This window comes from Esox lucius, chromosome 22 (genome assembly GCF_011004845.1).
Source record: "Esox lucius isolate fEsoLuc1 chromosome 22, fEsoLuc1.pri, whole genome shotgun sequence".
In the NCBI taxonomy this organism is placed as follows: Eukaryota; Metazoa; Chordata; class Actinopteri; order Esociformes; family Esocidae; genus Esox; species Esox lucius.
In genome coordinates, this window is record NC_047590.1 from 18,146,063 (window position 1) to 18,163,526 (window position 17,464).

General features: G+C 40.2%; 2 protein-coding genes across 3 annotated transcripts in view; one reads left to right on the forward strand and one right to left on the reverse strand.

Moving 5' to 3' along the window:
* mgat5 (alpha-1,6-mannosylglycoprotein 6-beta-N-acetylglucosaminyltransferase) overlaps positions 1-4,262 on the reverse strand; it is a 122,376-nt gene extending 118,114 nt beyond the window's left edge. Inside the window, exons 1-2 of one of the 2 annotated variants that reach the window (XM_029116598.2) lie at positions 4,091-4,262; positions 1,047-1,132 (exon numbers count right to left, since the gene is read on the reverse strand). The gene's annotated coding sequence lies outside the window, so the exon portion shown is untranslated. The remainder of the gene's footprint in view (positions 1-1,046; positions 1,133-4,090) is intronic. The other variant, XM_029116597.2, reaches the window with a different exon arrangement.
* Positions 4,263-12,587: 8,325 nt separating this feature from the next.
* The window catches only part of LOC105019683 (parathyroid hormone 2 receptor-like), a 50,602-nt gene continuing 45,725 nt past the window's right edge, over positions 12,588-17,464 (forward strand). The window contains exon 1 of the mRNA XM_034289799.1: positions 12,588-12,785. Within this exon, the coding sequence (XP_034145690.1) occupies positions 12,714-12,785 (72 nt within the window). The 5' untranslated portion in view covers positions 12,588-12,713. The remainder of the gene's footprint in view (positions 12,786-17,464) is intronic.

Genomic DNA, 17,464 nt, shown 5'->3' on the forward strand with positions numbered 1-17,464 from the left:
GACTATTTCTATTGTATAAACAATGCTTTTGTAAGCAGGCCCTTGGAATCCAGTCTCCAGTGAAAAGCTTCTGTCTGCTTTTCTCCTTGGCTTGGCTGAACTATGCCACGCTATTTGCTTCTTATAGAAAGTTGTGAAGCACACCAGCCAAATGCTAAAATAGTGGCTTTAGTATGGAGACTTCGAAAAGCATTGAGGCCCTTTTACCTACTCCACATTTTGGTTGTGTTCATTTTCTATGATGACTAAATGTACATTTTATTTACCACCAATCTACACAGCACAATAATCATTCATTCAATTTAAAATGTGGTCTATAAAAGAACTAAATGTGGAGAAAGTGAAGGGGTCTGAATACTTTCCAAAGGCACAAGACTTTCCATCTTCATCGACATAAATACAGTTATATTTAGAAAATCCATCTACTGACATCAAGTGACAGGAGACTCCACTTACAGGCCTACCTAACCGTTCAAAGCAATCATTTACAGGAAATCCCTTCGACACAAAAATCATCACATAACCTTCAATGTCCGTCCGTCCCCACCACATACACGTACATTTGCAAAGCAAATATTCAATAGTAGGTCAATAATACAAAATTCAATAGAGATCAGTAACGATTCAAGGAAAATAAGAGGCTAAAGAATGAGGGTCTGGGCTTGTGCTCAACCATTTAGTACAGTGGCCACAGTTAACGCAGGTGACACAGAGTAGGGCAGTGGTGTGTGTGTGTACTGTGAGTGAACTGTGTGTGTGTACTGTGTGTGTACTGTGTAGGCCGTCTGAGCAGTAAGAGCCTTTTAATCAGAGAGACTTAGAGTTCCACAGCTATGGACCACATCCATCAACAAGCCCGCCTCCGTCCCATCCCTCCATCACCTCCGGTCCAGCCCAATGGTGCGGCCCCAACGATTTCTTGCCAGCAGCAGAGCATACCACTACAGCAAAAGCTCCATTCCGGCAGATTTATAAATCCCCAAGAGCCGCAGCAGAGGAACTTGAAAGAGCTCTTTATAAGAAGCCAAGGAGGCCAGCAAGCTCACCTCTGCAAACTGAGGCCCCACTGGCCTTTCGGATGGTCTGGATAATCAGCTAAGCGGAGAGGTTTGGGTTTCAGTGTGAAAATGATCTGAAACCCAGCATCACAAACTCAATTAAAACTGTCAGTCCGTCCTCTCTGTTAATCACACATATTAACTGCAATGGGGATTAGAAATAGCCTGCCACCAAGTGAAGACACAAAACATCAAAAGCCACAAGCTTTATGTTTTAATTAATGGCACTAGCCACAGTGTACCTGGGCCATTCCAGGCAAATTCCTTAATGCAAAGACTGAGGAAGATTGTAATTACAGAATACACTGAACTCTCTTCAGAAACCTGGCTGGTTTCCAAGGGGATTTCTGGGTGTTTGTATAAATCTCCTGGGTTGTAAAGGAAACACTCTTTCAGATTTACTCCAACAGGGTGGCCATGTCCGCAGCCTTCTCAGACAATTTAGGCTACTTTGAAAACAATGTTGTGGGCGAAAAACGCATCGGTCACGGGTGGCAGGATTTCGGGCTACTTCTAAATTACGCAGCGACCGCCGTGACACAAACAAATTCATTAAATCCACTGTGACCTGCCGCTGCAGCTGTTTGTCGGGCAGTGAAGCAGTCTGTCGTGAGTGAAAGAGAGAGGGATGAGGAATGAGAGAGAGATAGCGGGTGGCAGGTATCGAGGGAGGACGGGGTGTGTTTTGAGAGGCTGCTGCGGGAAGTGTGTCTCAAAGTGAGCGAGAGAGTGACAGGAGAGCAGTGCCAGATCGCACGCATGTGTAATGACAAGTGATGCAAGAACAACAAACACACGGGCCCGCTACTGCTTCACGTTGTAATGGTGCTGCGTGCACGAACGGCAACAGAGCTCACCCACTTCTCAGACTGGTGCTCATTTAATTGCGTTTAGATCAAAGCTGAATCAATGTCTCGCAAGATCGCTTAATGATTCATTTGGAACCTATTCCGCACAACGACCTGGATAGAACTGTACGTTCTAATGTTATTGTAAGACCAAAAACACTGGCAGTTCTTATGAGATTTATAAGGACGATTGTCCTGAATACATTTTGAATTTAAACGACACAAGTCAAGTTGGTGGCCTAGTTTGTTGGCGTCACGTGTTCTGACATTTTCCTATGGAAAAGATCACCTGCCAAATTACTTGAATGTATATGCAATTCAGAATGTTCAAAATGCATATTCCTATGTAACTGGGTGAGAAAAGGTTTGGGTTTACATGTACTTTGACATCATATCTGTAACCAGAGAACAAAATATACTGACTATCGACAGTGATGGTCTACTTTGAAATTAGGTAGACGTAATTTGGTGTTTGCAGAACTTACTAATAAAATCGTCAATCTGATACATAGTTAAAGTTTATGTATATTCAAGCGAATCAAATTCGTATTCAAAAGGCTGTCATAGAAAACTTTAATTGAAAGTTGAAATTGAGAAATTATAGCATAATCATTTGTCTTTTTCCATTTCGGTCTCTCCAGTCCTTCCATACTTGAGAATAAGAGCTCGATTCAATCAAACCTGCATTGCAGTATTTGCTCAGTAGCTACTTTCCATAGACTGGTCTTGGATACTGTATAAAACCTACAAATAGACTTACCACCAGGATGAACCCCTTGAGATGTAGGCTATGCTTTATTTCCATTTTCACAATTAGAGGCAAAACTTTGACAATAAAGACACTGCGTAAACATTGCTATGGCAGGTTTGAATGACAGCCATTCTAAAATGTTTGGTGCGATGAACCAATAACAAAAGGAAGTAGAGCAAAGAACAAGATAACTACATTAAATGTTTAATCTTGTTCTTCGATAGGCATCATGAAGACACCAATAAAAAATGTGGGAAGTACTCCCTTAATGCTAAAATATATATAGGCTAGTTTTCTGGCATTTCAGGCAGATTTTGCATGCTCATTGCACGTGGACCTGACAATCTGTACACAAAAGACGGCAGTCAAGGCAGCCCAACCGGTTGAATAAAATGCCCTGAGTTTATAGCGAAGAAGTTACAAACACCACATAACTCTCTTTTACAATGAAGTGTTGGAATGTTCATGACTGTACACTAATTACTACATCTTCAATCTGTATTTATATTTTTGTAGTAGTTAACATCTGTATAACAAAAAATAATCACACCCAGAAAATATGGAGATATTGATTAAAAGACAGGTGTTTGTGCTTGCTACAACTCAGAAACCACAGACTAGCCTTGTACAACAGATTCGACTGGGAAAGATTCTAACACCTCTAGCTGGTAAAGCTAACCAGCTAGCACCTTTCAAACACAGATGCTAGCGACATGGCAGCGTTCCTTCTATCATATAATGTCCAAAGAAAGAATTGAAAAGAATGTAAGGTATTACTTTACTTAGGTGACTGAAAGTCAAAACCCTAATGCAACCAGAGCTATGAGTCTGCATAGTCATGAAGCAAGATGCCCATCCATCGGACCACTACTACACTGACAATCTATAATAAACAGGCATTATAAGTAAGCAAGCCCTGTTCATAAATAGTCGCTACGATTAAGGGCTAGTATCAGGAAAGCCAATTGGATTCAATTGTAATGGTATTAACAGCAGAATACCAAACCGTCTGACTCTCTAACAGGCTAGTTACACATTGTATTGTTGTTAGGGCAGATAGATTTTGACCAACATAGACGCTAGTACTGTACGTGATTCTTTGCTAGCGCGCTAGCTAGCGGCTAGCTGTCACCGTCAGTCTCACAGGCAGAAGTTAGCTTCTCGGTTAACCAACTACATAAGCTAGATTCGCGGAGCTAAAAATAACATTACTGTAATAGTGCCTTTTTGCGAGAATGATATATGATATGAACTGAACCCAAATAAGTAACGGAATCGCTTTGAGTCTGGCTTTCTGGTCATCCTTTCGTCATTGAACAACACTTCTACACAACCGCAGTGACAAGTCTCTCATGCGGTTAGGAGAATACTGCGTACATGTACTGTACCGTATCTGCAATTAAACTGTTACGTTGTGAAATATTACAGCTTACCTTTCGGATAGTAGGGCGCTCCAAATATATTTAGAAATCTCGTTTTAAACTGATGTGCTAACAGATTACCGAGGAGCTCGTATGAATGGACAGTACGTCTTAACTGTCTATGCTTTTCCGTTCTAGCGCTCAAGCCTTTTCTTTCGCCCTGCCACTTCCAGCACCTTGTCGTAACGCCAAACCCATTTAGGGATCCTCTGAATGTTTACACCCACCAGCAAAACGAACAAATAAAAAATCTGCAATATCTACAACGGGAAAATTAATTCATTTAATTATATTTAACATTGGTACAATTGTATTCATATTCATCAACATGTTTCGCAAACACGCAATTTGTTAACGACGTTATTTTCGGGAACTTTTTTACAAACCGGGGAAAACGGTACATATCAACAATTTAGGTATTAAATATTTATATTAATTTCAGTTATTTGTTATGTAAAATGTAAGTAACCTAATACACCAACCACCTCATCATTAATATGACCACATTCTTTGAGATGACAAGAAACAAAATCTTAGTGATTGCTGCCATCTGCTGGTCTTTGGAACAAGGGAAGTAGTAGTCAGGCACTGTCAGCCCTCGTTCCATAACTGGCTGCGATCAATATATTTGGTAACACCTGAGTCTGAACTGATCAATCTATTTTTGATGTGGTTCCTCACTCAAAACTTTCCTTTTCAACTTTTTTGGAAACAGCAATGGAGACAGCAATTGTCTGTGGCCACTACCTGCAAAACCATTCCCTTTCTGGGGGTTGTCTTGCTGTTGCTTCTCCAGTGTTGCCATTTTAATTTGCACCAAAACAGGTGACATTGATTCCCAATCACTTATGCTTCTTAACTGGACCTATTGATATTGCTACAGTTTAATTGACTCTGTATTATGCTGTGATGATTGTGTCCCCTTAATGTTTTTGAGCAGTGTATATATGTATATGCTTCTATTCCTCACTCAGAACCTTCCCTTTGAACTTTTTTGGAAAGGAAAGAAACATTTGCAGTGGTCTCTTAAGTTTTTCCAGAGCTGTTATATATATATTTATACACACTGATCAGCCACAACACGACAGGTAAAGTGAATAACACTGATAATCTCGTTTTCATGGCACCTGTCAGAGCTGGGATATATTAGGCAGCAAGTGAATATTCTGTCCTCAAAGTTGATATGGAAGAAGCAGGAAAAATGAGCAAGCGTAAGAATCTGAGCTATTTAGAGCCAAATTGTGATGGCTAGACGACTGGGTCAGAGGATCTCCAAAACTGTAGCCCTTGTGGGGTGTTCCCGGTCTGCAGTGGTCAAAATGACAAGTGGTCCAAGGAAGGAAAAGTGGTGAACAGGCGACAGGGTCATGGGCGGCCAAGGCTCACTGATGCACATGGAAGGTGAAGGCTGGGTGGTCTGATCCAACAGCCACACTACTGCGGCTGAAATTGCTGAAAAGTTCATGCTGGTACTCATAGAAAGGTGTCAGAACACACAGTACATCGCAGTTTGTTGCGTATAGGGCTGCGTAGCCTCAGACCAGTCAGGGTGCCAATGCTGACCCCTGTACCACTGCTGAAAGCGCCTACAATGGGCTTTCAGCATTTAGAACTGGACCACAGAGCAATGGAAGAAGGTCCTTGTCTGATGAATCACATTTTCTTTCACATCACGTGGATGGCCGGGTGCGTGTGTTGCTTACCTGGAGAACACATGGCACCAGGATGCACTATGGGAAGGAGGCAAGCCAGTGGAGGGAGTGTGATGCTTTGGGCAATGTTCTGCTGGGGAACCTTGGGTCCTGTCATTCATTTGGACGTTACTTTGATACGTACCACCAACCTGAGCATTGTTGCAGACCATGTGCACCCTTTCATGGCAATGGTATTCCATGTTGGCATTGGCCTTTTTCAGCAGGATAATGTGCCATGCCACTTAGCAAAAATGGTTCAGGACTGACTTGAGGAACACAACAAGTTCAAGGTGTTGACTTGGCCTCCAAATTCCCCTGATCTCAATCGAATTGAGCATCTGTGGGATGTGCTGGATAAACAGGTCCGATCCATGGAGGCCCCACTATGTAACTCACAAGACTTAAAGGATCTGCTGCTAATGTCTTGGTGCCAGATACCACAGCACACCTTCAGAGGTTTAATGGAGTCCATGCTTTGACGGGTCAGGGCTGTTTTGGCGGCAAAAGGGGGACCTACACAATATTAAGCAGGTGGTCATAATGTTATGGCTGATCGGTATACAGCTCCAGAAAAAATTAAGAGACCACTGCACCTTTATCTTTCTTTTCAAAAAAAGTAGGAAAGGAAAGTTTTGAGTGAGGAACAGAAGAGTTCAATTTGCAGTGGTCTCTTAATTTTAACCCTTCTGTTCCTCACTCAAAACCTTCCTTTTCGACTTTTTTGGAAAGGAAAGGTGCTGTATATTTTTATATTAACCAGGTGGCTTAAATCCTCAATGTTGTTTGGCTAATAGCATATATCACAAGAATGACACGACAAATCGCATCGCATCGCATCGCATCATCTTCCGCTTATCCGGGGCCGGGTCGCGGGGGCAGCAGTCTAAGCAGGGATGCCCAGACTTCCCTCTCCCCAGACACTTCCTCCAGCTCTTCCGGGGGGACACCGAGGCGTTCCCAGGCCAGCCGGGAGACATAGTCCCTCCAGCGTGTCCTAGGTCTTCCCCGGGGTCTCTTCCCGGTGGGACGGGACCGGAACACCTTCCCAGGAAGGCGTTGCGGAGGCATCCGAAACAGATGCCCAAGCCACCTCAGCTGACCCCTCTCGATGTGGAGGAGCAGCGGCTCTACTCTGAGCTCCTCCCGGGTGACCGAGCTTCTCACCCTATCTCTAAGGGATCGCCCAGCCACGACAAATCCATTCTGTAAATCAATCAACCCATTCCAACATACAGGACAGGCAAGTCGTTTCTTTGTGTGGCCTTGGAGAGTCCAGTGGTCTAAGCCCTTACCTCTGTTGCTCATTTAATGTGTTCAAATCAGCTTCAGTGTTCTTTCAATAAATACTTTTTCCTTTATCTTTCTCCACTTCTAAGTCCAATAAAGCGTGAAAAATGTAAGTACAAGATGGAGGAAGCATTGGCCCTCCCAAATTATTTGTCTTACTGTTAGGCTGTTTACAACTGTGCTCCTGTGTTTTGTCTTGGCGATGCTCTGATGTTGTCCAGCTGGTTTAGAACAGAGTGTGAATATTTCAGTCCTTCCTCCATGGCGCTTCAAGTACTTCTTGAGTTGACGGTTTAAGGGTTACCCATTCAAATGATATTCTTCTGAACCATACGTCGGTGGTACACTGTTTACATTCATTAAACTAACACTCCTATTCAGAGCAACATACCTTCAGGGTATTCAGTAGTGGTATGTCAGGCAGCTAGCAACATACAGTATTGCAGTCATTGCGAGTGGAAACCTTTGAAAAAGTTATCAGTAAAATCAATGCGATTAAGAAGAAAAGTGCTAACTATAACTGCTATGATGGTGAAAGGGGTTTTTCTAGGCTCATCGTAATAAAGCACAAATTGTCTCTTAGTCGCTGGCAAAGATCATTTCCAGAATGATAAAAAATGAATATCGGAGTGTTAGTACAAGAAAAAACTATTTTCTTAACATGGTTGTTGTCTTATATTCAGCAAAGCAATTTTTGGCAGGGATACACATAAAACACACATTATAGGTTATTGTCGCTAGCGAAAGAGACAGAGCTAAGTACAGAGCTTAGTAAAACCTACGCAACAACAGACCAAGCCCACTCACAGGTTTAAACAATGGCAGGTAACAGCCACAGAGAATGACACAGTATAAGCCGGTCACACATGGGGTTTAGTTTATTGCTTTCCCAACCCTCATTGTCACTTATTAAATCCACGCTGAGACAGAATACATAGGTGAGGCTAAACCATAGAATGAAATAGCACATTTAAAGCTATATTTTTTGTTTTTTGCTGTCACCTGAATGATTGAATGGTTTTAAAATTACTATCTCGTAAACTTGTCATCATGACTGGCCTGTGGACATTTTATTACTTATTCATGCATTTTCTGTCTGTTGTTTATTTACAATTTAAGGGGATATATATCACAAAATAAAAACGATAAATAGATAGGACAAGATGTGAGGGAAGTGTTCCAAAATCCGCAAATCCTTTAAAGGTCCGTGGATGTGAGAAAGGAGAAGGTAGGAAGGGATGAAGGGAGGTCTGCTGTGAAAAGATAAAGAGAGAATAATCTTTGGTAGCCTTGGAGAGGAGTGAAGTGAACAGAATCCCGCAGAAGGCAAAGCAGTGTAGCTTACAGCTACTTTGCCTCAAACTCTGTTCATATTTTTGAAAGCTGTCTGTTGTACCATGCTTCATTTTTACATTTTCCATTTTAATAATGTAGCTGACAGTATTATCCAGAGGAACATATACTTACTACACAGATTTAGTAAACACAGCACTTTCTAGTTTGTTATACGTTTTGGGGAACAAAGGGGAATAATGTTCCAATTGGAAGCAGAGGTGATCACATTAACATGAGGGCCGTGTTGGAAAAGGTCATTGTTATACATTCTATTTGACTTAGTAATACAAAGGTATTTTGAGTTGGATGTTAATTTCAAAACATGCATATGACAATGTAGATGGCTTTTATGCACAGAGCTTCAAGCTTGCAGAAGATAGTGAAATGCAAGTTTGAAGGTTGCATGTGACAACTTCGATTTAAATTTCTGGAAAAAAAGCTGTCAAACATTCAATAGTGTGTTTAAATGTGTACACTGAGAGTAGTTGAGTGCCCCATAACAGGAAGAAGACAGGAAGGAGACCCAGGAAGCCCACTTCATGTCTGCAGAAGCGGATGGCTGGTGGCAAAGGTTGCATTTGAGATCTTGAACATAAACAACAGTCAGATTAATGACATGTTTCCTGCCTCGACTTACATTCAGTAAGCACATGATTACTATGTGAATTTCAATGAGATATTACAGAAATACGTAATGAGTTCAGTAACTCACAGTGTTCAAAAAACAGGGCATTTCTCACATTTACTTTGAATCACATTCATGAACATTATTCTTTTAGAACCACCCACGGACTATATGCGGCAATAGCAATATCCTGTAGTAATGCAGGGAACGCCACTTACCAGATGCTTTTATCCAAACTGACCCCCATTACATCAACTGCTTGACATTTTTTGTAGTTAGGTGATCACTGCTGGAACTGAATTTACAGCCCTGGCATTGCAGGTGTCCCATGCTAAGTGACCAATGTGGAATAATGAATGCCACAATGAAATTAACAATGCGATCAGTCGTTCTTTGTTAACTGAGCCCCTTTTTTAATAGCACATTGCATGATAACAGTTATGTCACACAGCTGGCCTGGTGGTTTGATTCCAATTGTGCGCAGTCTGGAATCCTGGTGGCTTCGTGACCCTACGGACTCAGCCTAGCTGAGACTCAGACCCAGACTGCTGCCAGTTTTCTATACAACCGGGTAGTTATTTTTGAATACCTCATGTTCCAACTGTAAATAAGCCCCTGATCAGAGGGCAACAAGCACAGCTAGCAGTACTCCCAGCCCTGATGCCTGAAGCTGAGAACAGCTGGACCTGAGTGATGAAAGGACAGTCAATAAGTAGGTTACCCATCAAGTGGAAGGATGGAAAGCTTTTATTACTCCAACTGAACTGATCATAAGGACATGGCTTGGTTTCCAAACGGCAGCCTAGTCCCTTCATAGCGCATTCATCTTGATCTGGCCAGCAGGGTCTGCAAAAGTGCTCCTAACTCATCATGCAAAGCTTTTCAACTCAAGGACGTACTCAGACAGTTCACATTTTCTGCTGAAAATAATTTATTGGAAACACAAACATTCGGGAAATGTCTCAATAACATAATGAGAGTTTTTTGTTGTACTAAAACAATGGAGAGGTAAATGAAAGAGAGAAAAAACTTCAACGAAAAAGCAAATGACAAACATTCCCAACCCAATAATTGGCATTATTTTCAGCACAATACCACTGTCTACATAGGATGTGGCGACAACACACTTCGATCACCATGACATTTGTAGTAGTGTGAACCTCCTAGACGGTCATTTGAACAGGAAACCAGGCAAGCCTAGTTCAGCCGGCCCGCAATAGAAAGTGTTGCCACCTCAGGATTCGAACCCAGGTCACCCACATGAAAGGTTGTGTCATTAACCACTACACCACAAAGCTGTACATCCACTAGCTGTCAGTATAGCCTCTTGTCTATGATGACATCCGGCATCTGTATATCCTGAACAAATCTTCTTTTGCCACTGGTTGTTTTAATATTTAATTGGCCATTCATGAATGTCATTGATACAATTAAACTGACCGTTTTAACAGCGTATTAGCCAGTAATAAGCTTTACAGGTATATACTAACTTACTTAAGAATTGAGCAATTGCTAGCCAGTCTGCTAAAGCTATTCAATTTCATGGCATAAGAACTCATTTTTTTCTTTCATGGTAAAACAACATACTTTTTTCTTTCATTCATAAATTACATTTATACAATAACTATCAATAAAGGCAACGATAACTAACTTTTTCTTCAAGTGAAAAGATGAGAGAAACGTGGAATCTACCAGAAATAATTAATTAATGTTGTTGATCTCAATAGATTTGAATTTAGGTCTTCCACATGAGAGGCAATGTCTTTAACCACCACAACACGGCATTACACGTTTCAGCAGTCGCTGGACTCCGTTGAGGATTGTGTTAAACTGACTAACGTTTCTTATTAAGTTTACCTCCACCACAAATAGTGTCTACGAACTGTATTGGTTTTGCCACTGGCCGTTTTAACAACTTATATATATATATATATATATATATATATATATATATATATATATATATATATACACACCTTTCAATTTTATTTTAACATGTAACCAGATTGAAAAACAATTCTCAACCTTAACAAAGGCATGACAGTGCAAGACAACACAAAGTTACATATTTAGTGCTCATATTGTTTTTCTATCCTTGTGGGTATTGGAAGCTGGAAGGGAACCGATTTGACAGGTGTTTCTGTGGACGTATGGTCGTAAAATGTACTCATGCATCTGGATCACACGCACACACACACACAGAGTATCATTGAGACAGCTTCCAAGAGCCAACCTCCCTTTCCAAATTTCAGCACCATGGATAGCACCCCCAAGGGGTAATTACATGCACCAGGGAAATGCAACTACCACTACAGTGGCATTTTATCATATACACAACCGTTCAAAAGTATGGGGTCACTTAGAAATATCCATTGTTTTTGAACAAGGACATTCATGAAATTAGTTTGAATAGAAAATATAGCATAATGATTTGGAAATAAAGTCAGTGACAAGGTTAGAAAAAAAATGTTTTTATTAAAATAATAATTGTATCCTTTTGACAAAAAATCCTCCATTTGCAGCAATTACAGCCTTGCAGACCTTCTGCATTCTAGTTGTCAGTTTGTTGAGGTAATCTGAAGAGATTTCACCCAATGCTTCCTGAAGCACCTCCCACAAGTTGGATTGGCTTGATGGGCACTTACTGTACATACCATATGGTGAAATTGCTCCCACAACAGCTCAGTAGGGTTGAGATCTGGTCATTGGCCACTCCATTATAGACAGAATACCAGCTGACTGCTTCTTCCCTAAATAGTTCTTGCATAGTTTGGGGCTGTACTTTAGGTCATTGTCAAGTTGTAAGAAGAAATTGGCTCCAATTTAGCGATGTCCAAAAGGTAATGCTCCAGATACTCAATTTGTCTAAAGAAGGCCAGTTTTATTGTTTCTTTCAGCCATGCTAAAACAATTGCAAAAGGGTCTAACGATCAATTAGCCTTTTAAAATGATAAACTTGGATTAACAAAGACAACATGCCACTGGGACACAACACTGATGGTTGCTGATAATGGGCCTCTAAAGCTACAGCAGTAATTTACAACATTTACAATAACTACACTGTAATTCTGATTAATTAGATGTTATTTTAAATGGAAAAACATATTTGCTTTTCTTTCGAAAACAAAGACATTGCTGAAACGGAAGTGTACATTTCTGGCGTGCCAGGTGTCAGAAGCTCAAACACGTGTGTATGCATTATTCTCGTCAAAATTATTTTAGCGATCTATTGACTGTCAGGGTTTTTCTGATTTTCATTGAATCTGACATTTAAAGATCGTGGTCGCCAGATTAGGCAACGCCAGTTGTCTCTAAAAGGTCTTTCCGTTTTTCGTTTTAGAAAATCTAGAGTACCACCAGATGACACGAAACAATAAAATGCCTAATATAGTCAATTCTAACTACAAGTGATCAGTCAACGTTTTTGAAGTTTAAGAAAAATCTCTATTCCAGACAGATGACATTAAAACTCTTAGCAAGCCTACGTAATTTCTGTACCTTTTCTCGTGATGTACTCTTTCAACAGACTTCTAGAGCGTTGGTTATTACAAACGAAGTAGGTCAGACTTGGCTGCGCATGGATCAGGCTACAGTCAGAATGTTGCACGCGCTTTACACTGGACATTACTGCGCATATGGTGCCTCAGAAACTGCGCTGTTTTTGTAGCTTATAGAAAAGCACCTGATCTTCAAAATGATTTTTCTTAGCAAGTTTGTGAAGGTTGTACTGTGCTGGAATGTATTCTACGTACACGCTTATTCACTGGTGAGTTGACAGTCATATTTGAATGTATTTAGTGCATATTTTTATGTATTTATGTGGAGGTATTCACACCGTTTTATTTGAGTCGCATTGTGCATTTTTACAGGAACACAGCTTTGTGTGTATAGTAGGCTAAGCAACAGTTTGCGCATTAAATTGATGTAGCAGGCAGGGTTAGGGATAATAACATAAGGGTATCGGTATAGGGTGAATGAAAGGTTAAACGATTACAAAAATGTGACAACGATGTTACAAAGTAGCCGATCATTCAACTAATACAGTAAAGTATGTGAAGACAAAGTCTAGCTCTCAAAATAGTTATTGGCATATTTTTTTTTCATGCTTACAAAACTCAATGCACTTCCAATCCTGTATAATTTTCTTTTTTTCATTGGAGACGAATTCTGTGAATATTCTCCTTTGGTCTCTTTCATATGATAATGCTTCGCGTTTTTGTGTATTCTCTCTTTATTATGCTGTCTTACATTAGCTGCACCAAGTGACATTTTTGTATGTGTGAATGTACATACAAAGACAATTCTGATATTAAGGAGGCTAATGATAGGCTACACAACCTCTTGTACTATCTTCACATTTCCTTTACTTATTCTGCTTTAACATTTGCTCATATGGAATACACTAAGCTTTCTATTTCTTTCCTGCCCGGCTACCCACCTATTTATTTTTCAATTTAACACCTCTTAGAGAGTCATTGGGATTAAAAATTGTATATTTGTCTCACTGAAAAATTATGTAGTCACCACAACACAAAGTGATACACAACATTGCATTCACTCCAAATTAGAGGTCTGTTTGACAGACATAATAGTATTGTGTTGGCGGCACCATTGTCATTAGCAAGGACTAGCAGAGATTTTCAGGACAAGAAAACAAAGCCCAGATAAAACGTTAAGAGGGAAACTGATCTCAATCCTCTGAAAAACAAACAATGGAAAAGAGTTGTATCTTTCAGCTAAAAAATTAAACACACTGTAAGACAAAAGACACACCAGAACGGCTTTCCATTGGGGTTGAGCGTTTCTAAGTGGTCCAGTCTCAGCACCAACTTAAATGAACCTGAAAAATTCTAGATACTCTTTAAATATTTCTGCCCATCAGTGACTCACAGTAATATTTATTGAGTTTGAGAATAATTGATAAAAATAATGGATAAAGTTGCCACAGAGTTGTATTTAACAGAATATCCAAATAATTCACAGCTGTAACAGCTGACCGTACTGTAGGTTCCTCCACCAAGTGGGTGTATGACATATGCAATCAACTAAGTAATTTAAGTCAATTACTGTGTATGTAGGCTATTTAAAATGTGGAGTAAATAGCCGAGGTAGGTATACTTTAAATGTAAAATATATTAATGCAAAAGGCATCCCTATTTGAACACTGTGCAATGTTTATTTTACACTCCTACTAGGGACTCTATTTTATTCAGTCATTCCCACTTGTAAATACACTCATCATTCAGTGTTTGCATGAAATGTTGACTTGACTGGTAGACAACATTCACTTTCTCCTTGAATGAATTCAAATGAGGTGGATGGATGAGCACAAAGTTTCTGTCTGTGTGTGTGTGTTTGTGTGGCTGTGTGTGGGCAAGGCCCGCTCCCAGTATCAATGACATATGTGTCACATAGAGCCCTCAGCCACTAGGGGCCCCTGACCAACATACTCACACATTACACTATACAGTATACACTGATAAAACTAAGTGCTTCTTAACATTCACATATACAGCCCAGGAAAAAATTAAGAGACCACTGCACCTTGTTCTTTCCTTTCCAATAAAGTAGAAAATGAAGGTTTTAAGTGAGGAACAGAAGTGTTCAGTTTGAAGTGGTCTCTTAATTTTAACCCTTCGGTTCTTCACTAAAAATCGCCCTTTTCAAAAATCCGTCACTGGTGGCTATAATAATCGCAGGTTACGTTCACGCAATGGTTTAGAAACCCATTTCGAAAGGCACTGTAGCCTTCACAATCCATAAGGTAAAATGTGAATTCCGACCAGCTATGATCCCGCAAAAGGAGTTCAGTTGGTTATAGGCTATTCCTATTTGTTTTCCAATGCCTCTCAATAGGAAAGTAATTCAATCTAATCAGATTATGTTACTGAGTTTGAGCAATCAAAAAGTTACATTACTGATTACAAATGTGGACAGGTAACTTGTAACTGTAACAGATTACATTTAAAAAGTAACTTACCCAACCCTGCTTACCAGGTGACGTCAGTTAAGTCTGTGAGGGTTCAGGGCTTGGGGTTTAGTGGGGACATTGGGATTGTTCCAAATTGTCTCTCTAGTTTGGAGTAGTCAAGAGGACTCCTAAATCACTAAGACCAAATCGCAAACAATCCTAAAGGCTGCTGCCGGCAATGCGCCTCGTAATCAGGTCAACGTTTTAGAAACACTTAATGACACCAAGCTTTTAAAAAGGTATGGGCTTAATCACGAGGGTATTATGATCATAGCAGAGCTAGTCATTTATGCAGTCACTTCACCAACAAACAGAAACAACACGAACCCCAGAGATCACGGTTGTGACTCTACGCTACTTGGCCACAGGGAAAATGCAGCTATGCAGTCCTGATCTCAATCATCTGTCATTTGAACATTAGGCCTACATCAAACAGTAAATGCCCTCAGCAGAGCCCATATTTTTCGAAAGATCTTTTGGTTTCCTCATTTGCCAACTACAAAAAAAACGACTACATTGCCATAGCTGGACCACCCGGTGTAGTTGGTGCTCTAGATGGGACCCATTATTGCAGTAATTACTGCACCATCAAAAGATGAATGCGCTTTTCTTTACGAGCTTCCAGACATGTTAGAGGCTGACAATTAGCTGAACATATTTTGACTAGTCAGTATGTCATTCTTGGTTTCATGTTTAATCAGGTGGCAACTTTCCCAAGCAGCTGGAAAAAAATATCCTTTCCTAAAAATACATTTTATTAAATACTAGTTAATCAGTCAACGTTAGCCATTTATTTTACTTTCTAATCCATTACCCAAAGCATAGCTTTCAACATGCAAAAAAATCACAGAACTTTTCTTTTTTTAGTAAATTGACATTGATCTTAGGGGTGTGGGGCATATTACCCTAAGCTTGTTTGTGGAACAAGACATCATCCATAGCAACGGGGTCAACCCCGCAATTTCTCCCCATTCCTTAAGATTCCTCCCCATTCCTTAGTAAAATGTAGTCTTAGTAGCTTTGTGAATAGTTTCTAAGACAGTGTTTCTCTACCCTGCTCATGGATACCCCCCTGCCCTGCATGTATTAGAATTTTCCCTGCCCTAACATATCTGACCTGATAATGAGGTGATCCTTTGAATCAGCTGTGACAGAGTAGGGAGAGACCTAAAACATGCAGGGCAGGAGGGCGCCCAGGAGCAGGGTTGAAAAACACCTGTTTTAAGACGAAACTCTTAGCTAGGAACTTTTAGTGCTGTTTCGGAGTCCTTCTAGTAGTAAGATAAAATGTTTTGTGAATACGGCCCCAGATGTATTTAGATGACTTTACATCTTTTGACATTACATTACATCAGGGTGGTTGCGGTTGGTGGGTGTCCCTTTGGTTGTTGCTTGGCAATGTGGGTGGATTGATTTCTTGCCTGTTGGGCCTCCCTACAGTGTCAAATCACATTATGCATTAGGATTTGTTCTGGATAGACAAACACTACGCTGGATACAACCTTCAGTAGCTATGTAACAGTAAGCCTAAAATAAAACTGTTTATGGCTATATTGTGATAATTGCTGGTTGAATTCCGGAGTATGCATCCGTGTATGCTTTTTGGGGTAATATAGGCTAGATCAAAACTCCTTGGGCAGTAAAAGAGTAGGGGTTTCCACGATTCTCTCGTCTTTTCACCTATATTGATAGTTATTATATCAGTGTCATTCACGAATGAATGAAAAATGAATGTTGTTGTACCTTGAAATGAAATAGCTTTGGCAGGAAAAAGTTAATCTTCTGTCTTGCTAGCATTTGCTCAATTCTCATGACTATTCCAAGTAGTAAGTTAGTAGATACTAGTAAGCCTATTACTGGCTAATAATCTGTTAAAACGGCCAATAGCTATACATTTTATAGATGCTACCGTTACCAGAGTGATGGTTATAGGAAAGTGTGGAGAATAATTCCGAACTCATACAACGCTTCATCATACAACTAGACAATGACCCCAAAAAACTAGATTATTTTCTCAGAATCTATTATTTTCTCAAGCTCTTGTAATGGGTTGATACAAAAACAATAAATAAAGCACAACAGCTAAAATAAAGAGACCAGTGAGATGGGGGAATTTTAAAACTGTTTTGAACATGAGGTGTTCTCTAAACCAAAGACTAAATATTAATGAAACAGGTGATGCAAAAAGGAGAAACAAATCTTCAAATCCTGGACAATGTGAAAATTAACAAAGATAATCAGGATGATTACAGCAATCAATGACTGCTCTGGCTAGTCCTTTACATTACGCTGGCAAAGATGAAGCAGTCAATGGCTACCCTTAGCAAAAGATTAGTCCTACTCATTTAATCTGGTGTTGAGATGACAGCAGTTAATTGACAACATGTGAATTCAATTATTCTCTGCCCTGCTCTCCCATCAGGCCATGTTCCCACTGGGTCCACAAGTTACCATGATGCTATGGAGGACCAAAG